The 22,209-nt window shown below is 39.5% G+C and overlaps 1 protein-coding gene across 1 annotated transcript in view; it reads left to right on the forward strand.

Annotated features, from left to right (window-relative positions):
• The window catches only part of SH3GLB1 (SH3 domain containing GRB2 like, endophilin B1), a 48,834-nt gene extending 41,228 nt beyond the window's left edge, over positions 1 to 7,606 (forward strand). Inside the window, exons 8-9 of the mRNA XM_003411203.4 lie at positions 2,657 to 2,885; positions 3,266 to 7,606. Coding sequence (XP_003411251.1) covers positions 2,657 to 2,885; positions 3,266 to 3,373 — 337 coding nt within the window. The 3' untranslated portion in view covers positions 3,374 to 7,606. The remainder of the gene's footprint in view (positions 1 to 2,656; positions 2,886 to 3,265) is intronic.
• The last annotated feature ends 14,603 nt before the right edge of the window (positions 7,607 to 22,209 follow it).

Below are 22,209 nucleotides of genomic sequence, written 5' to 3' on the forward strand. Positions count from 1 at the left end.
GAAATAGTCTATTTCAGGAGAGCTGGGGAACCAGCCGTGGAGAATGGGAAGGTGTGAGTAGTGAGGTAAGAAGATGTAAACCAAGTGTGGGCCCTGGGAGTCAAGTGAAGAAAATATCAAATTGGAGGAGAGTGATCCACTGTGATCACTGGATAGAACAAGTGAGATGAAGACTGAGAATTGACCGTTGGATTTAAGAAAGGAGAGGAATTATGACAGTAAGTTTAGAGAAATCTTTGAAGGAGTAAAGAGGAACAGAAATGAGGCCATAACCAGAGGAGAAAGTGGGATCTGTTTTTTAAGAGAAATAAGAGTGTTTGTAAGCTGATGGAAATGATTTAGTAGATGGAGAAAATGTGGTAATGTGGGTGAGAAAGAGAAAAATTGCTGGAGTGATATCCTTGAGAGGAGAGGAGATTTTATGCTCAAGTGGAGGAATTAGCCTTAGGAACGTAGACAGCTCATCTTTAGTTATAGGAAGGATGACAAAAATGTGGAAGTTTACTGATTATTCTTTTCCCTAGGTTAAAAAAGAAACAAGTTCACCACCTGAGTGTAGGGAAAATTGCTGGAATTTTGAGGAGAGGCAAGAGGGTATGAAATAGTCACCAGAAGAATGGAGAGTGGATGGGCTAGAGAAATGTAGTGTAATGTAGGCAGCACTGTGGACCCACTTGAGGTTTCTAGTCATAAATTGAACGTCATCCCGACAGAGTGGTTTTTTTTTGATCCATGAGTACTGAGTAGGCTAATAGTGGGGTTTTTACCAAATGAGTACAATGAATTGAAGAGTCATAGGAGATGAGAGCATATGCAAGAGAATGATTATAATAATTACCATGGATATGAAGGAAGTGTTGGTAGCATAGGTCCTGGTAGGCTTGTTGAAGTGAGTACTAAAAAGATAAGGTGATGGTCAGAGGACAGTATGTTTGAAATTACGGTTATTGGAACGGTTATAGTTATTGGAATTGATATGGTTTAGATATGACCAGGGGAATGGATGACTAAACTAAGGGCAAGAACAGGATCACCAAAAGAGTTCATAGATCTAAGAGGCTAAAGCATTAGAAGGATTGTCTATATAAATATTAAAACCACCAAGAATTAGGATATACTGTCAGTGAGGAGGAGCCTTGGTGGCGCAGTGGTTAAGAGCTACGGCTACTAACCAAAAGGTCAGCAGTTTGAATCCACAAGCCGCTCCTTGGAAACCCTATGAAGCAGTTCTACTCTGTCCTGTAGGGTTGGTATGAGTTGGAATGAACTCGTCAGGAACGGGTTTGGTTTTTTGGGTATTAGTGTGCCAGGAGCTAAAGTCTTCTAGAAAGGAAGGGAACGAGGGAGTTTGTAGAGGATTGCAACAAGAAGAGACCATGGGTAGTGTATAATTTAGTAACATGAAATGCAGACATTGGATAGGGTTGGTTAGGGAGAAGAGTCTACAAGTGGCAATGAGGAGGATAGAACACTTACTTTGCCTCTGAGTGCGGGTGGGAAGAATAAAAAACACTAGCATAAGGTGGTGAAGGGAAGATTTAGGGAAGAAGTTAAGAATATAAGGAATTTTGCTGATGGCTGACTGCTTTCTAGATGGCACAGTAGTCATAAAGAGAAGAAGAAAATTATATTTTCTGGAGGAATGAATTTTACCTAGTCTACCAAATAAAATGTTTTATATTTTAACTAATGAGTTTACTAAAACTTAAATATGCATTTTCACAGATATTGCAACCTTACAAAAGGTTGGATTAGAATGATTAGAGGCCAGCAGTTTTATAGTCTTTTTCCATTTAGTATTATTAGAGAGAAAGTAGCCTTACCATAAATTGAAAATGCTGATATTCTTTTGAATTGTTTACAAGGACATTAATCACAAAGATTTTACTGATTTCTAATAAATTTTTTTTTTTTCCCTAAAGAAGACAAAATAAACTTAGGAAGTTTGCTTTATTCTCCCATTGCATCTTCAATTTCATTGTGATAGTTGTCGATGATAGCATATTATTTGCAGGTCCATTTCACCACTTGTGTCAGTATGAGTCGGAATCAATTCGATAGCACTGTTTTTTTTTTTTTTTTTTTTAATATGTCCTTAAAAGAATGATACCATTTCATCTTTGTGTCTTCAGCTTGTAGTAATGCTGGACATATAGATGGTCAATAAATATTTGTCATTTCAATGAATAGGAAAATGTGATTGGATCAATTTTATTAAAAAAAAGATTTCAAATTTCTCAAAAGAATTAACTTGAGAAAGCTTCACTTATAATGGTACCTGATATTTAAGTGGTTTTTGATTGATAATTTTATTTTACAATTCATAAAGGAAGGAAAAGATTGATAAAACATACCAGATGTTCCTTAAATAGAAGTCTTTCAGCAACCTTTGGGAAATAGCCTTTGTATTTTTGAAAGACAGCTGTGCAAACTTTCAAGAATTTTTATTTTAAAAACACCTGGATTTTCTCTGGTATAATTGGCTAAGAGGGAAAAGGAAGCTAGATGACCCACTTTATCATTAAAGTATTGTTATTAATAACTAAATCTTTTTCCAAAGTGGAGGTTGCTAGAGAGTAAGCAGTGCCACCAAGTGGTGGTATTATTAAGTAACTTTAATCACTTGGAATTAATTAGGCCATTTTCTTTTCAACAGTTTTCCATCCAATTATCTTTGTAACAACAATCAATCTTCAATACCACCTTTACCACCTGCTTCATCAAATGTGATTGGCCCTCCTGCCATGGCTTCAACAAGTGGTCTAGTAGTCACCTCTCCTTCCAACCTCAGTGACCTTAAGGAGTGTACTGGCAACAGGAAAGCCAGGGTTCTCTATGATTATGATGCTGCAAACAGTAGTGAATTATCACTTCTGGCAGATGAGGTAAGTAATGTGGGTATGAAAAGAAACATATCATGAATTGCTATACCTTCTAATATATAACATTGAAAAATCCTCATTACTTATTTGGAAATGGCTTGTCATGAATGATTTCATAGATTTCATATGGTTGTATTACCATTCTGTAAATTTTTTTAATTACTGTTGTGTAGCAATAGAACACCACAGAAATATTTAAAATTGCTAAATTACTAAAAGATATATAAAACTGCCTCCTATAAAATCCTTTGTCTTTTAGCAAAATTGATACTGATATTTAACCTTTTGATAGTAAATATTTTTTAAAAATTAAATACAAATATTAGTTTTCTATGTATTTATTTTTTAATATAGTTAATAATGGAAAATATTTTATTTTGTAGGTAATTACCGTGTTCAGTGTCGTTGGAATGGATTCAGACTGGCTAATGGGGGAAAGGGGAAATCAGAAGGGCAAAGTGCCAATTACCTACTTAGAACTGCTCAATTAAATAGGTGGACTATGGAAAGATTGCCCATCATGACACCATATTTATATACAACTAACTCTAAGTAAAGCAGGTTTAAGCATCTTCCCATGTTAATGTCTTAGGAGACTAAAAAGAAAATACCAGCCACAAAAACCAGCCTTTCTGCCAATAAAGTTGCATGGTAAATATTTCATTGCAAAGTTTATGCTAGAGCTTCATGCCAGGAATGTTTTCTTACAAAATTCTCTTTTTACTGAGGTCTCACTAACAAACAGCTTCTACTTTTGAGCCCCAACTTAAAGCAGAAGAACTGTTTTCTACTGAATTTTCCATTAATGGCAAGCTTTTTCTTTTATGTAAAATAAATTTATTGTGAATCAATATCAGTGACTTATTTATTAGATATAATTAATAGCCAAAGAATAAAATTAAAACTTGATTTTAAATTTTTGGTTTCAAAAAAAGCTGTAGGATCTAAACCTCTTTGGTGAAGAATATAATGCTTCTGAATGCTTCCAGAAACAAACACAGTTATACCATGTTTACCTTGTTTTCCAACAGAACTTTAATGATTTCAAGGCTATGTTTTTTGGGGTTGTTTTGTTTTCTTTTAAATGATTACTAAATGGTTTGTTTTAAATCTAAGAACAACTAGTCCTTGAAAAGCATTACCATTTATATATATACTCTGGTATATTTGTAGTTCAGGTTCTAAAATATCTGGGACAAATTCAGTTCACTAAATTCAGCGTTTTTAAGATTGCTCAATCAGCACAGTTTAATGCATAATCGGAACTGGATTTGTTAAGAACATACTGTAGTACATTAAAGAGGATTCGTTCTTATTAAACAACAAAACATTATAAAATACACGAATTTAGTACAACTACATTATACAGTAGACTTATATGCAAATGAGTAAACTTTTCTTGGTTACTCTGAGCCTACTAATAAATTTTTGAAAATTTATTAATGAAGTTAGATCATCTTGCTTAGACTCTTTGTTATTAAACACATGATATGAAATGCTTAGTGGTACTTAGGAGGCCAGAGAATTGCTCAAGTGAATTGGCAAATTGTGCTCCTGTTAGGACTTCTCTCATCATCATTCCTTCATTCAACAAACATTTGTTGAGAGCCCTGTCTATGCTAGGCACGATACTCATCCCCTGAATAAGATACACACAGTCTTTGCCCCAGCAGAGCTTAAAGACCAGTGGAGGATACAGAGAAACAGGCAGTTGTTAGATGTAGCATGATCAGTGTTGTGATGGAAGAAATACAGAGTACTGTTTTGGAAAGCATATAGGAAAGTCACCTAACCCAGACTTGGGGGCTAGGGAAGTCAGGAGTGATTTGGGGATGAAATGTTCCAGGCAAAGGGAACAAACAAGATGTGCAGGCCTGGAGCCAAGAGAGCATAGCACATTCTGACAAATAGAAGTAGTTCAGTCTGACTTCAGCATGAAGTACAAAGGTGTTCATTTCTTTGGGGAATGTTAATTATCATTTTATTTTATTTTGGCATTTGAAAAAACGATGACTACTTAAACACCGTTTTAAAATATAATCCTTTTGTGTTAAGAGTTCCTAAAAAAAAAAAGCTTGGTAAACATGTTGATAATTTATAGTCCAAACTTGTTACCATTTTATTTCTATGCTGTGAGATAAATTCTTCAGCATTTTTATCTCAGTATAGTTGTACAAGACTCTTAGACTCACACTATTGAGTTTTATACTCTTGAAGAATCTCAAAATCTGCTCAGGCTGGTTAATACATAGATCCAACTGAATAAAGCTTATTTTCCCCACAGCAAGGAAGTTCTACAGCCTTGAGTACTATCTGTTATATTATTTATAAGTCCAGATTTCGGCTTTGAAAGATCTATCAAAAACTCAGGTCAATATAAACACCAGTTATAAATTAGGTTTATGGTAAGTAGCGTGATAAAGGGGAAAGAATATAGGTAATATAGTGAGATGGTCTTGGGTTCAAATCTAGTCTTCCTCACATACCTTCAACTCAGAAGTTGTATAATGTAAAATATGAATAATTATTTCACCTCGGGGTTGTGAAGATTATGTGACAAATGTTATCTTGTATCTTAGGTACTTAGGAAAGGCTCGGCACACAGTAGACATTCTGTAAATACCAGTTTCTCCTTGTTAGCCTCTGTAGCTTCCTCATCTACCCAGACTGTGGACCTTGTTTAACTGTATACGAGAAACCTTTTTTTATATCCATGCTATATTCTACTCCCTACTAGCCCCATGCTTCACCCTTTTTAAACAGACCCAGATCTAGGTTTAACCTCAGTACAGTCAGTGTAAATTTTTCATCAGACCCTTCCACTTTCCATCAAGTAGATGTAGATTGTAGTAACCAAGTAATGTTCAGAAGCCTTCAGTATAGTTAAAAGGCTTCTTGTGGTTGTTGACACAAGTCTACCACGGTATGTGGGTTTGTTCTGTTTATTTGTGTTTTAGTAGGTGTTGGTTGTTTGGGTTGGTTGGTTTGTTTCGGTTCAGTTTTGCTTGTTTTTAAAGTCATATGTTTAGTTTTTACTCAGGTAAAGGCCCATTAAGGCTCTTAGGTATGAAAAGAAAGCTTGGGAAGCCTATTAATTCATAGTGTAATTCAGAATTATTTAAATAAGTGCTCCCTTTGTCCTCTAATCTGAAAGGTCTGGTGTTAAATCTTTCTTTTTTGGTGCTAATTAGAAAAATTCATATTGCAGGAGATTAGGTGCTGAAAATGGGAATGTGCCTCACGCCAGGTAACATGGGAAATAAGAAACCTGAGGCTAGGGTCACCATTGGGTTAGAGCCAATCCATGTAGTCTGCCATTATTGTCTACCAGAACAGAGAAGCAGAATGAAGCTGGAGGAGATAAAATATGGCGTGGAGAAGACAATAGAGGCAAGCAAGAAATAACTTGAGACTTTACCCAGAGAGGACTGGCATACCTCCATATTTTGTTGACAGGATTCCTTAAAAATCCCTGCTGTACACTCCGTGTGCCTGAAATTTCAAAATATGTTGCCCTAGTATATAGCACTTCAAGCCTAGGTGAAGAGTCATAATGGACAGATGGCTTCACAATTTGGCCTAAAGCCAAATTTGCCACAGCACCTTCTCTAGATAATTAAGTGGCTCTTACCTCATGGTGAGATTAAAAGGGGTGGGGTGGGAGAGACAGTTCCTCAGTCACACCTGCCCTTTCTGCCCCATCCTATTTAGAGAGCCGGCCTAGTGAGAGCAGTGATTCTCAGTGTGGTCTCCAGATCGTCAATATCAGTATCACCTGGGAACTTGATAAAAATGCTCATTCCTATTTCCCGGGACTTCCATTTGTACTTGCTTTTTGTCTTCAAGGGCCCGTAGACCTAGTTCTTCCATAACAGCTTTTAAACTATTTCAAGACAAAAACCATGTCTTTTTCATCTTTACTGTGTTTTGCCACTAATCATATTTATAGTTACATAATTATTTTTATAATTTACTTAATATTTATCTGCCACTCAAAAATGTAATTTCCCTGAGGTAGGAACTATGGCTCTTAATCACAGCTAAATGTCCAACTCTTAGCCCAAGGCCTAACACGTAGTATGTACTCAGTATTTGTTGAATGAAATTAAAAATGGTAATTGCCAGGCCTTACCTGCGACCTACTGAATCAAACTTTGGGGGTGGGCCCAGCAGTACCCAGCTTGTTTTAACAAGCCTTTCAGGTGATTCTATTGCACTGTAAAGTTTGAGAGCCTCTACAGTAGAAGTATGGAAACCTGCCTTTCATCTTCAGGCCTATTATCTGACATAACCTGAAAAATTCTTCCTGCCTTTTGTCACCATCACCAACAATGCTGTTGAAGCGTAAAGGAACCTTGCTTGGCTGTACTACAAATGGGTATGAAGGTATAAGGATACACTTAGCGTAAGGGAATTTTCGCTTAGAATGCTAGTACTTGATTGCCCTGGAGGGTTTCTAGGAGTGGGTCCCTTAAACTGAAGAAAGGTAAGCACTGCCACCACCCACATTTCCACTCAGCACAGTGCCTTTTTTGGTTGGTAACAATTTAACATCCAAGCACCCTGACAAAATCATGAAGCTATATCAGACTAACAAGTGCATTCTTGTGCTCTTAGGTTGTTAAGCTCAGTTCATTACTACTTCAAAGGAGACTTTTTAAACACTGTTAATGCTTTTTTATAATATGTCATAGACATGTTGGTTAAAAAAAAAAAAGTACAGTTACAGAATTAAAATCACCTATAATCCCCACCATCCAGGAAGAACTGATTATTTAGGTGTATAGCTTTCCAGACTTTTCTGTGCATACGTAATTTTTGTTTACATGGGGTCAAATTGTATATACTGTTTTGTAACTTTTTTCACTCAACAATACCATGATTTATCTCGCCGTGTCAAATATATTTCTAAATCTTTTTTAATGGCTTCCTGATATTCCATCATATGTGCCACATTTTATTTAACTATTGTTGAATTTTTAGGTTTCCAGTTTTTCACTAATAAACGGTGCTTTTTTAAAGAAGATTGTGTTGATAAATATTTTATATGTTCTTAATTATTTCCTTAAGATGAATACTTTGAAGTGGAATTGCTAGTGGAGAGGGCTTGGCAGTTTTTAAAAGCTTTTGTTACTTACTGCCATATTGTTCCCTTGAAAAGTTTTCTGAATTTACACTTTCATCAGCAGTATATGAAAGAACACTGTTTATTCTTGGAGGACTTCCAACTGAATGCTCTTGGAGTCTTCCGCTTAAAAGTAAAGAATAAGAGGAAAATAAAAAGACCTTGCAAAACTAAAACCAAGATCAGTCTTAAATTTTTCTGATGCAACATCATTTACTGGTTCTCCTTTCTGTCATGTGTTGATACTTTGGGATGGTTTGTACTACCAGCTTGTCCCTTCTTTCCAGTATCCTGGAAGCACTGTCCACCTTTCTGACTTAGGCTAAAATGGTAGGAGAACAGTCGTATGTAGGTTGGAATCTCATGGTAGTTTTGATACAGGCTTAACTCTTGATGGTTTTAAGGAGCATGGCCACAGTGGGAAAAGTCGGGCCTTTGAAGAACGGGCAGAACTAAGTTAAACACTGGCTGTCCCACTTGGATTCATGTCCTTTGTGCCAGTCATAAAAGCTCCTTGAGCTTATTTGCTCATTTCTAAAAAGATAATGTAAGCCTACCATGTACGGTTGAAAGGATTAGCAATATTATGGACAAAGTACCTGACACTTAGAATTTATTAGAATTTCAAGCTGAGTATGTTAGAATAGTTGTTATTGCCAACCTCTGTGGTCTAAATACCACTGTTGTTGCCAAATAAAATATTTGAAAGCAGTCACAGTAAATGGATGTTGCCTTGACACTTCACCTACAAATTGTAGTTCTTTTAAAATCTGTCTCATTTTTCTCTGGCCGGGTATTCAAGTAGCCTCCTAACCAGGTAAACTCTCAGACGAGGTGTTACTACTGTGCTTTAGTGGCAGTGTATAAAAATGGTACTCTTATTACTCTAAAATGGTGAAATGGACTTGTCAACCATGCCAAACTTCTGATTGAAACTACCTGACTTGAGTAGGAGGTAGACCCCAAACACACCATGTACTTGGTGCCTGTTTGTCTTTTGCGTACAGATTGCTCAGCTCCACCTGAAAACCCTCTACTCACTTGTGTTGAATAAGCTGAATGCTCCCTCTTCTATGAAGATATTCTGGATTCCCTCAGGCAGAATTAATTATTCATACATACATGTAATTCAGCTATGACATTTATCGACTTGTAATTACTTGCTAACCAAGCTTAGCTCATGGGCACGGACTTTGTATCCCTTAACGCCTAGCCCACCTCAGGCTGAATTGCAGGAAACCCCACAGCTGCTTGCAGCATTCTTATTTCTACAAAAGATCCATTAATGATTCGGATGTGATGCTGTCATGTGTATTTGCATTAAGAAACATTGCTCGTTTTGGATATCAGTATACAAAATGCATATCTAATTTTCTTTGAAAGTAAACCCTAGGATTGATCTGTCATCATCATTGCTTCACATTGACTCTGCTTGAGCATACATTTTACACAGTACTTATTACTGACTTGTATTTTGCAAAACAGTAATTTATTAGGGAATGGACTGCTGCTGTTTACATACATGCATCAGGTTAGATTTAGGACCACTCACCTCAGTTAAGTTAGGATGGAGATATTTACATTGTTAAGCTTTTCTAAGTGAATGTGCTCTATAAAATGGATTAAGTTTCTTTCATTCCTCCCCTCTTCTACCTCTTTCCCATCCTTTTTTCCATTTCAGTACATATTTCCTCTCCGTTTTCAAAAAAGATGATTGGGAAAATAATATACAACATAACAGGAGAAAAGAAAATATGCAAAGGAAAAAGAATAAAATAGTGGAAAACATATAATAGAAGATTCTGTTCCATTGCTGTTGGTAAATGGCAAACTTGGCTCAGATTTCTGGCAGTCAAGGAAGCATGATCACACTTCAGCTGAACCATTCACATACAGAAACAGGCAGGTTGGTCAGGGGAAGTCCACTCAAAAAAGCAGCACTCTCAGAGAAGGCACTGAGGACATCATCAAACTCCAAAGCAAAGTTGACTTAAAGGAGGCCAAAGCTCTTGCCTTGATTCAAGGATTAAATGTTACATGACTGCTGTATTGTCATTTTCATCAACCCGGGGGTATAAGTGAGCACGAAATGATTGACGTTAACACCCTGAAGTACAATGACTCTGAGCCTTCACCTGTCAGATCATCAGGAAGTATAGGCTTGACCTCCCCCACTTAATGCACAATCTCTAGGGATGCTGATACAGCTAGCTAGTGCTAAAAAGTGCTATCATGTCCACAAATCAGTCCTTCTGCTGGTGGAGAAGGAACTCAGGAGCCTCTCCCCACCCCCATGCTGCCTCCTTCCAGAACAACTGTGGCCCTCCACTCCATTCCACACTCCCACAATTGCCTGACAAACTTTCCATGGCCTCTACCTCTACACACAGGAGTACTTGAAGGCCAATGATTTTTCTCAGAAAAGAGCCCAGAGCCTGCTTCTCCATAGGAAAAAATGGGACTATTGAAGACAATGTTTTATATCGTAGAATTCACCCATGATCATTTTGACCTGAGACTTTTCAAAGCGTATGTTATCAATTGCATGGTGTGGTTATGAAACAAATTTCAATCATGTACCCATAAAACAACTAAATTTACGGTATGTAACTTCCTGATGAATGCCTCGAGATAAATGTTTTGCATAATGTAACCCTAGGAAACTAAATCAATTTACCTTCTACATAGGATGCTTGGATATAAACCAATTACATGTTGCAGGAGATTAAAATGACTGTGGTTGTAGAATAGTTCATCATAAGCTGTTTTTTCTGAGAGCATTTAGATAGCAAGTCCAGTAGAAAAATTTGTGGTTATGTACCTTCAGGCAAATTATTCACTTACCCTCTTAGGCCTGCAGATTTCTCGAATGTCAAATGAAAGGATTAAACTAAATGATCTCTAAGGTCCTTCTAGCTCTTGCATCCTAAAATGCCCTAAACAAACTAAAGCTATTTATGTTTTAATAGTAACCAGTTTTTTTTAGTGCTACACCCTAAATTATTAATTAACTTGAATGGCACACACAAACTACCAGCAGGTGTTTGATGGGGTTGTTTATATTTTATAATACCAAGCTCTTCATTCTGAATTTTCTAGAAAAGGCTGGATGACATCTTGTGAGATTTTTTTTTTTTTTTTTGTAATCCTTCTCTACCTGGACTGACAGAGCCTAACCGATCTAGACCTCAGAGGAATGGATCCACTTTGTGCTCAGATTCCAGAGAGGATCTGATGAGCAAACAGTGGCAATCCATTGCTAACATTGAGCCTTTATATACATTATCTCCTTTACACCTGCCTGGAAGGTAGGTATCCTTGTCCCTGTTTTACAGATGAGGAAACAGAATTTAAAGAGTTGCACAGCCAGAAAGTGGCAGAGCTAGGTCTCATCCTTTGTCTTCCTAACTCCAAAGCCCAAGCTCTTAACCAACATGTAACAGACACCAGTATTTCTGTGTGTGGTAAAAAATACATAGAACAAAACATTTGCCAATTCAACCATTTTTACGTATACAATCAGTGACATTGATTATGTTCATCATGTTAGGCAACCATCACCACTATCCTTTTCTAAATTGTTCCACCACCAGTAACAGAAACTCAGCAGAAACCAACTTCTTTATACGTGCCCCCAAATATAATCAGTGGCCCATTTTCAACACTTCTGAGCAAGTAATTTTTCTTGGAACAAAGTGTTGCTTTTAATAAAAAGTAGCTGTAAACTACTGCTTAATCAACTGAAAAAAATCTACAAAGTTCATCAAGCCAAGTGGGAATCTTGCAACCCCATTATCACTACACCTGAACATGCTGAGAAATCAGCCTTGGTTTAAATCAGGAGTCCTTGAAGTGTGGTCCCCAGAGTCTCTAGAGGTAGGATCCAGCTCTCCAAGTGGTTTTTCTGCACATGTTTGAGAACCACGTGTTTAAATAAAGCAGAGACTAAAACTACCTTTTTGTCTCTCACTTTAAAGCTAACTCACCTGCAGAAACAATAAAAGAATAATGACAGTTCCCAAAATACTACTCCAAGTTATTAAATTAAGTGAAATGTAATACAGTACCATTTTACTGACTCTATAAATTAAATAGAGCATTCACTAATGAGCAATTTGGTGAGCAGGTGAATACAATTTTGCTAGAACCAGGGGGAAGAGCCCATGGATTGGAAGAGTTTATTCTGAAATTCAGCCATGAGGGAATATATATGTCTGTTATCAAGGTAACAAATTTATATAATCTTTATTGTTTCTTTCTGGATAGCATCTTAGTTTCTACTGAGGGGCTTGCATGCCCTATTTGGCAGAACAAGGACACATAAAAAAAAAAATGTGTCTTTCATTGGACAGTTAAAATGTGCCAGTCACTCATGGTTTGAGTGCCTTATACACGTCATCTAATTTCATTCTTGCAATGATATTATGAGTTTGAGATTGTTGTTTTCACTCTACAAACCAGAAAATTGAAGCTTAGAGACTTTAGGGATAACCCTGCTATGACCATTTCAAGGTCCCTGAGTCTCAAGAGACAGTAAATTTCTTAAGCTTTACCACCCTTTTTCTCTTTCTTCTCTTAATGGCTAATTCATCCCACTCATTTACCCCAAGACTCTCAGACACAGGAAGCCGGCATTCTAGACCTGCCTTCACAGAAAGTCCCCACTTTTCCTTTAACTCCCAAAATGGTGCCCATTCTGGCTCATTTTTACCCCAGTTTCTGCAAACTCAAGCCCTCTGGCACCCAGGCAGCTGACCTAGATGAGCAACTGAGATTTAAGAAACTCGGGGCTGCGGGACAAGGAGTGCCCCTTATAAGGGGAAAGAAAAAAGATCAGTGAAAGTAGCAGGAGGGATGACTTAACCGAATGTAGAGAAATATGTCAACAGTGATACTGCACATAGAGATACTAAACAACTAGCAAAAAAAAAAACTAAAAATGTGATTGGTCAATGGGAAAATCATGGAAAGTATGGTCATTTATGTAAACAGTTTACCACTTCTGCTTTACTGCCAGGCAGCAAACAACCAACATGCAAACTATTAAATGGGTCAGATTAAGTTTTTGTATCATTTTTGTTGGATTAATGACTTCTATGACAATGCTACCCTTCAGAGTTTACTAAACACGTAGCATGGTTGTCTGCTCACTGCTTCAGACTTCTAGGTACAAGTGGTCATATCTATATGTCCTTTGAGTAGAGATCATATATCCACCAATAGGGCATTTATTCCAATGAAAAAAATGCAAAAAATTTCCCTTAGTGAAGTAATGAGCAGATATTAGTACTGCCCGCAGAAACTTGCTCAACTCTTAGCAGCTATGTATCTACATCAGAAACCCAACTAGTTGCGTTGAGAAATTGCCTTCCATTTGTGGTCACTTGCTTCATTTGTGGTAATGTCACATCACTGATCACTGTAACCACAGGGTGGCTCGGCAAGGATTCCTTTGCCTGCCTTTCTTACCCCTTTCTTGGTTTCTTCTCTCCCAAAAGTTGTATCAGTACAGATCTTGCAACTCTGGGAAAAATTTAAAAAAATAATAGCGGCAATGATGTAAGTGCTTACTGCATGCCAGGCACATGCTGAAAGTGATTTACACCCGTTATCTCATTCTAACAACCTGTGAGGTAGGTACCACTCTTATCTCCATTTTAAAAAGGGAAAATGTAGGCCCATAAACCATACGCTGATAGACTGACAGCCTGGGCTTTGACCCAGAGTTTCTAATTCAAAGACCCATGCTCTCAATTTCTATATTTAGGGCTCCCGTATGGAAACCCTGGTGGCATAGTGGTTAAGAGCTATGGCTGCTAACCAAAAAAGGTCAGCAGTTTGAATCCACCAGGCGCTCCTTGGAAACCATATGGGGCAGTTCTACTCTCACATAGGGTCGCTATAAGTCAGAATTGCCTTGGTGGCAACAGGTTTGGGTTTTTAGTCTATGAACTATTATACCATTTAGCATGACCAAACAATGTTTAGAATGGATAGGAGGAGATACCCTTCTACAACCAAGTTAGAGTGCAGCTTCTCCAATGCAGCTGAACAAACAAGTGATGGTTCCAGAGAATAGCTTCACTTTCCTCTTGTTCCTTACATCCATGAGGTACCCATATGGCACCTCCAAGGGGCTGAGAAATCCCCCCTCAGAGGGCAAACAGGAACCCTTCCTGGCCTTCATCATTAGTATAGGAAATGAGCACCTCTCCTATTCTGTCCCCAGACTACTCGGCTCATCACAGTAACTGGATTTGTCCAAAGGGTCTCTTGAAAGTCAGTTGCTTGAAACTCAGAGCACATTTATAATATAATAAATGGTGGTGAGGCTCCTAGACTTGTGCACCCAAATCTATTTAACCTACAATGTGCCTAAAATAAGGAGCCCTTACTGGGCTTGAAGGCTAAGGACCATAGTCTCAGGGGATGTCTAGGTCAATTGACATAACATAGTTCATAAACATAATGTTCTACATCCTACTGTGGTCAGTACTGTCTGGGGTCTTAAAGGGTGCAAGCAGCCATCTAAGATACAACAATTGATCTCTTCCCATCTGGAGTAAATGAGAGTGAAGGAAACCAAGGACTCAAGAAAGCAATTAGTCCAAAAGACTAATGGTCCACATGAACCACAGAAGAACAAGATGGTACCCAGCTATCACTACCAACTGCCCTGACCAGGGACACAACAGAAGGTCCCAGTTAGAATGGGAGAAAAATGTAGAACGAAACTCGAATTCATAAAAAAAGACCAGATTTACGGGAATGATAGAGACTGGAGGATCCCCTGAGACTATCTCCCTAAGATACCCTTTTAACCTGGAACTGAAGCCACTCCCAGAGGTCACCTTTCAGCCCAATAATAGATTGACCTACAAAATAAACAATAATACCCATGAGGAGTGTGTTCCTTAGAACGATCAACTATACAGGACCAATTGGGCAACATTTGCCCAAAAGCAAAGATGAGAAGGCAAAGAAGGGCAGGGAAACTGGAAGGATGGAAACAGGGAAGCCAGGGTGGAAATGAGGAGAGTGCTAACACATTACGGGGACAGCAACCAATGTCAGAACAATTTGTGTATGAATTGTTGAGTGGGAAACTAATCTGCTGTATAAACTTTCACCTAACCCACAATAATATGTTAAAAATAAATAAGGAGCCCTGATGGCACTGTGGTTAAATGCTCAGCTGCTAACACATATATAGGGGAAAATAATAATAGCCAACATTTAAGGAAGAAGAATTGATGTGTTTGAAATATGGTGTTGGCAAAGAATACTGAATATGTCATGGACTGCCAAAAGAATGAACAAATCTGTCTTGAAGGAAGCATAGCCAGAATGCTCATTAGAAGCAAGGATGGTGAGATTTTGTCTCACTTACTTTGGACAAGTTATCGGGAGGAATCAATCCCAGGAGAAGGACATCATGCATGGTAAAGTAGAGGGTCAGTGAACAAGAGGAAGACCCTCAATGAGATGGATTGAAAGAGTGGCTTGGCTGCAACAAGAGGCTCAAACACAGCAACAATTGTGAGGATGGTGCAGGACCAGGCAATGTTTTGTTCTGTTGTGTACGGAGTCACTGTGAGTCAGAAGCAACTTGATGGCATCTAACCACAACATTTACTGAGCACTTACCAAGTGCTTGACACTGCTGTACTTGCATTTGACCTTCTCAGCAATTCTAGGGGTTGTCACTGCAGGTCTAGGCAGTAGGCACTGTTATTACTTAGCCTCAAGAACTAAAGCACAGAGAAGATGAAGTGACTTCCCAAGGTCACAGAGGTGACAAGCAATAGAAGCAGGAATAGAACAGGCAGTCTGAATCCAAAACAATATGACTAACCACTGTGCTGAATAACCTCTGGGAATCTCTATTTGCTATTAGAGTTGAGGCTGGGTGGAGGCTCTGCTGAATAGGCAGCTCCCTTGAAAGCCACAAGAAATCGCACAAGCAAGCAGATGAGCAGTGGGATGGATGGGAGCCCTGGTGAATCCCTCCACAAAGGTAGGAAGAGGGTGATACAGACATCCACACAAGCTTCTATGCCTCAGAAAAGAAAGGCTTTGGTGGAGAGGAAGGTGTCAGTGGGGCAGGGAAGTCCAGCCCCCAGGGAAGATGGAGCTGCTTGTACTGGAGAATAGTTTGCTCCTCTTCCCTCAGAATTTCTACTGCTGTTCTGAGCACAACCTTGAGCAAGTTATTTAACCTCTCTGTACAATAAAATGTTCAAAGGCCATAGTAGTTCCCACCCCTAGGGCCGTTGTGGAGGTTAAATGAAATAATTCAAGTTAAGTGCTTTGCACAGTGCCCAGCTCCCGCTTCATTGAACATATCCTCGTGTGACTATGGCCATTATTGCAGCACAATTATTATTTGACTCTGACAAATAACCAAAGCCCACTGGAAAGTCCTTCTCGATAGACATTGCTAAGGCAAGCTTCAGAGAAAGGAGGTTTTGCCCCTGCACTTTGATGTAGTGTTGAATGGCCACAGCAGGGCCTGTCTTCCATTGCCTCTGCTAATGAGGGCCATAATTCCCATCTCCTTTCCCAGCAAACCTTTTACCAGCACCACTAACAAGAGGCATAATGAATTGGCTGGAGTACCCCCTCTTCGTTTCCGCTTCTGTGCTCTCAGAGGTTAGGGCTTAGAAGCTGGGAAATGGAGGAAAGACAGTTGGCAGAAGGAAAAAAGGCAGCCAAGCCAAGCAGGCCCTGAATAATCAGGCTGGAGAAGAGGCCGTAATTTACTCCCAAATGGTCTCTAACGGCGATGGGGGTGTGGTGAGAGTGGAGGACGGAAAGCAGATGCCCCTTGACATTTTTCATCAGATATCTAATGAACCGTACTTTATGAACACAATGGTGTTTTACCACCTACACTGCAATTCTTGAAAGTGTCTAGGTCCAGAGCCAGCTCTGCCTGCTTGCTTCCATGCCCGCTGCCAGGAAACGTGTTGCCATCTTTGTCACCACTGATGTTATTCTTTGATTGGCAAAAAAAAAAAAAAGTCAGCCAAGATGAATGGACCTTAAACTTGACATTTAGTTTCACCATCTTTGGTTGTTTATCAGCTGAGGAGGCTTTCCGAAAACACAACAGAGACATTATATGTAAATCAATAACAATTTTTCTTTCCTGTTCAAACCATGAATACTGATTAGCTAATTTTCATGGCATCCCTATAAGACAAGTGAGTTTTATTATCCTGTTCCAATTCAATTCTTCTTCAGTGTTTTAATCAGCCTAAGCGATTTTATTTTAATTTATTTCCGTGAAATGATTTTTGCCAGTCCTCTACATTTTCATCGGATTTTCTTGTCATAGTCGGATGCAGCTGGTACAGACTGTTAAATGCTGCAAAATGGGGTAGACTGATGAGGACCGAGACATAGAATCAAGCAAGGCACTGGCAATGGGCCAATGTGGGTGGTTGAAGGGGGCAAGGGGGACATGACCCAGCTGGAAGTGTTGGGCAGAAGTCTAGTTGGTGTCACTATAATCTATAAATGTAATACCCATTGCCGTAGAGTTGATTCCCAACTGGTAGTGACCCTAAAGGACTGCCCCATAGGGTTTCCATGGAATAGTTGGTAGACTGGAGCTGTCAACATTTGGTTAGCAGCTGTAGCTCTTAACCAAAGTGGAAACCAAGGCTACAGTCATAATAGTTGAGGATACAGACCATTCAATGAAAGTAGGCATACTCCTTTCTCTTACTTCCATAAGAGGGTTTATACTCCCCTGCCCCCATTGATGTTGAGCTTGGGCATGTGCCTTGCTTTGTCCAATGGGGTGTGAGCAAGCATGATTAGCATAGGCTTAAAAATGTGTTTGCACAGCTGGGCTTGCCAACACCATAAGAAGAGCATGCCCTGGTAGCAGTAGTTCAAACAGGACAAGAGATCTATGGAGCAGGCCTGACTACACCTACAGCTCAGAGCCAAGCCTGGGCAAACACATATGTATTGAGTATATTATTCAAAGGACATTCCTTTTGCCTTCAAGGCTTCACAGGTGCTGTTCTGTTGGTCTGAAATACTCTTTCCTATATTCTTCCCAAAGCTAATGCTCTCTCGTCCTTCCAGTCTCAGCCTAAATGTCACTTTCTCAGAGATCTCTGCCCCGACTGTCCTCAAATCTAAATTAGACCTCTGTGATTTTTTTCTAAACAAACCTGGTTCTTTTCCTTCATTGAACTTACCACAATTTGTTTATTTGTTTAATGTTTAACGTTCCATTAGATTAAGCTCGTTATTTTATAGCCAGTTGTAGCACAGTCCCAGCATATAATGGGCACTTAGCAAATATCTATAGAATGAATATATACCAAACACTTTGCTGGGGGATGGGAGCTGTCACTACCATAGTAATAAAAACAGATCCTTCACTTAAGGAGCTTTGAATCTACAAGACCAGACCATCAGCTGTTGCACAAGAGTGGGCCAAAACTGCTTAACCCCCTCCAGAACTGACCTGAGAGATTGAGCCAAGGTGTTCTGGTTAACTATTGCTGTGTAACAAATCTAGTGGCTTAAAACAACAACTATTTTATTATCTCTTAAGGATTCTGTATGTCAGGAGTTTGGGAAGAGCCCAGCTGGGCCGTTCTGGCTCAGAGTCTCTCATGAGACCCAGTCAGATGGTGCTCAGAGAAGCTGGGGAGCTGGCCAAGCATCTCTTTATTCATGTAGTGTCAGGGTCACATGTGTGGCCCCCCTGCATAGGCAAGTCTGGGCTTCCTCACAGCATGGCAGCCTCAGAGTAACTGGACCACTCCCATAGTGGATTCTATGGACAAATTTTCCAGCAAGCAAGGCAGAAAGAAGCTCCATCACCTTTTAGGACTTAGCCCCAGAAGTCACAGAACATCACTGCTGCCATATTCATAAAAAAAAAAATTCATAAGCCCACCCAAATTCAAAGAGACAAAGAGTAGAACTACCTCTTGACAGGAGGAGTGTGTCAAAGTCACATTATAAGAAGAGCATTCTTGGGAGGATTGAGGAAATAGTGACTCAAATCACTTTCTGCGTTCTGTGGTTAAAATGAAGAGCCCTGGTTGACAAAGATTAAATTGAATTAATGAGTTCATGATTGAATAAATGGATGGAAAGTCTCACTTCCTCCAAGTAGCACCCTCTGACAACCCAATTTCAGGATCAGTTAATGATATGTTAACAGAATTACTTGGACTTTCTATTTCTACATGATTTTGTAATTCTCCATGTATATGTTAAGTATGTCTTGGGCCGAAAATGGTTAAGAGTGAAAAACTGCTTAATGACTGGTGAGCACTTAGGAGAGAGATACTCAGCCATCCCTGTAAGGTGGCTTTTGGGACCCCGCAGTTAATGGCTCTGTAAGGAGATCCAGCCTTTTAAAGATTTCACAAAAGGGCACACACGCAATTGAGGCTGCAGTTCTGAGTACTGTCTGGTCCTGATAAGACTGGCTGAGAACGCCCTGTACTATCCCTTCTCAAAGCAAAAGCTCTTTGAGAGCCAGCCAAGCACTTGAGACCAACTGAGCAATACTAAACGCATTATCTTGTCTAAGCAAAGCATGAGAAATAAATTAAGATGCTTGCTGACCTCACCAACTTAAAAAAAAAAAAAACTCTGCTTTTACCTAACGTACAGTCATTGCCCTAAAGAGACTCTCTCTCTTTGCTTCCCTCAAAATTGCATTTAGGCTGAGGAGATTCAGTCCCTTCTTGCAGGAAGTCTCATTCTATAAGAACACTTCTATTTTAACTTGTCATTCTAAAACTAATCACTACTAGCAAGAGGCATGGGATTACCATAATTAGGTAAGACCAACAAGACGTATCCTAGGAGCTGGGTATGCAGTCCCATAAATTATGTACAGGGAGGATAGATACCTGAAAAAAATAAACCAGGGTTCACTTAGCAAAGAAGCAAGGAATGGATGTGGGTATGCAACCAACAGTGTCCATTATGAAGGGCTTCATAGGTTACACAGATTTTTAGGGTAAAAGCAACAACCTTAATGCTGAGCACTCTAAGTACTAAATAAAAGGGGGAAAAACCTCTATTAGTATTTCCTGGGTTATACTTTAATATGTTTTCTGCCAACTGGGGTGTCCCAACAGTTAAAGGAGAAAAAACCCTAGTCGTTTCCTTCAATGTTGCTTTTTAACTACTGTATGTCATTTAGGTGAGAGTTACATAATCAGACTTCATGCACCTAAGATAGTAAACATTAGTGACAAGTAAGGAAATGGTTATACACCAGGCTGAAAGTGCAATGCAACAAAGCACAAGAGATGGTCAGAGGAAGAAGTGTTTACTTCCAGCTCAGAGGACTTGGGAGGTGTCATGCATGGAATTCTGTCCCCCCAAAATATGTGTGTTAATATGGCTGGGCCATGATTCCCAGTATTGTGTGATTGTCCACCATTTTGTCATCTGATATGATTTTCCTATGTATTGTAAATCCTACCTCTGCGACGTCAATGAGGTGGGATAGGTAGCAGTTACGTTAATAAGGCAGGACTCAATCTACAAGATTGGATTTTGTCTTGAAATAATCTTTTGAGATATAAGAGAAAGAAGCGAGTGGAGAGACGGGGGACTTCATACCACCAAGAAAGCCATACCGGGAGCACAGCATGTCCTTTGGACCTGGGGTTCCTGAACAGAGAAGCTTCTAGTCCAGGGAAAGTTTGATAACAAGGACCTTTCTCCAGAGCCGACAGAGAAAGCCTTCCCCTGGAGCTGACACCCTCAATTTAGACTTCTAGCCTACTAGACTATGAGAGAATAAACTTCTCTTTGTTAAAGCCATCCACTTGTGGTATTTCTGTTATAGCAGCACTAGATGACTAAGACAGGAGGGCTCCACTGAGGAGGTGGGGTTTGAGCTGAGTAAGAGATCAGCCAGATTGAAAAGCATTTTAGACTGAGGAGATAATGGGAGCAAGATGCACAAGCAGGGAAGCATAAGGAATGTCTCTGTATAGGAGTAAAGGAGCATATTAGTTTCCTATCACCACAACAAATTAACAAATTACCACCAACCTAGGTCTTAAAACAACACAATCTATTATTTTACAGTTTGGAAGTCCAAAATGGGCCTTGCTGTCAAGTGAGTCAGCAGGATGTTAACAGGCTTTCTCTCTTTCTGGAAATTCTAGAGAGTCCGTTTTCTTGCCTTTTCTAGTTTCTAGAGGCTACCCACATTCCTTGGCTCATTGCCACCTTCCTCTCTCTTCAAAGCCAGTAACGGTGGGTCAAGTTCTCCTTATGCTTCCATCTCTAGCGCTCTCTTTTTAAGGACTCGTGATTAGATTCAGCCACCTGGATAATCCAGGATAATCTTCCCATCTCAAAGTCCTTAACCTTAACGAAAGCTGCAAAGTTGCCTTTGCAATTAGAAGGTAAAATGGAGGGCGGGGTCTTAGGGCGTATTGGCAGCCATTATTCTGCCTGCCACAGGAAGGAAGGTAGCTGGCCCAAGAACAGCTCCAACAGAAGGATCCAGGAATGGGGAAAGGAGTGGAGGTAAGATCTAGAGTTATTGGATAATGAAACGTCTAGGACTGTAAACTCACATTCCCTTCATCCTGTAGACCTTACTTCCTAGCCTAGAGCTTCCTCAGAAACCAGATGTAAGCCCTCCCATTCAGTAATGTCTCCACCCTCTACCAGCACTACACCTCTGTCACTTAAAATAGGTTAAATTATGCTATGATAATAAGTAATCTGGAGTCCTTGGTGATGCAAATAGTTAACATGCTCAGCTGCTAATTGAAAAACTGGGGGTTCGAGTCCACCCAGAAGTGTCTCAGGAGAAAGTCCTGGGAATCTACTCCTAAAACACCAGCCATTGAAAACCATATGGAGCGCAGTTCTACTCTGACACATGTGGGGTCATCATGAGTTGGAATCGAAGGCCACGGTGGTGGTGGTAGAATAAGCCATCTCCAATTCTCAGTTGCTTAAATATGATAAGTTTGTTTCTTGCTCATGCTATATGTCCACTGCAGGTTGGCTGAGAAGCTCTGCTCCAAGTCTCCTCACTCCAGGACCCAGAATGACAGAGCAGCCACTGTTTCAAACATTGTCAGGTTCTGTGGCAGAGGGGACGAGAGCTCTGGAGGGCCTCGCATCAGCCATTATATGCTCCAGCCTAGAGGTGACACACATCAATTCCACCACAACTCA

The sequence above is a fragment of the Loxodonta africana genome, chromosome 3 (assembly GCF_030014295.1).
Source record: "Loxodonta africana isolate mLoxAfr1 chromosome 3, mLoxAfr1.hap2, whole genome shotgun sequence".
Classification (NCBI taxonomy): Eukaryota; Metazoa; Chordata; class Mammalia; order Proboscidea; family Elephantidae; genus Loxodonta; species Loxodonta africana.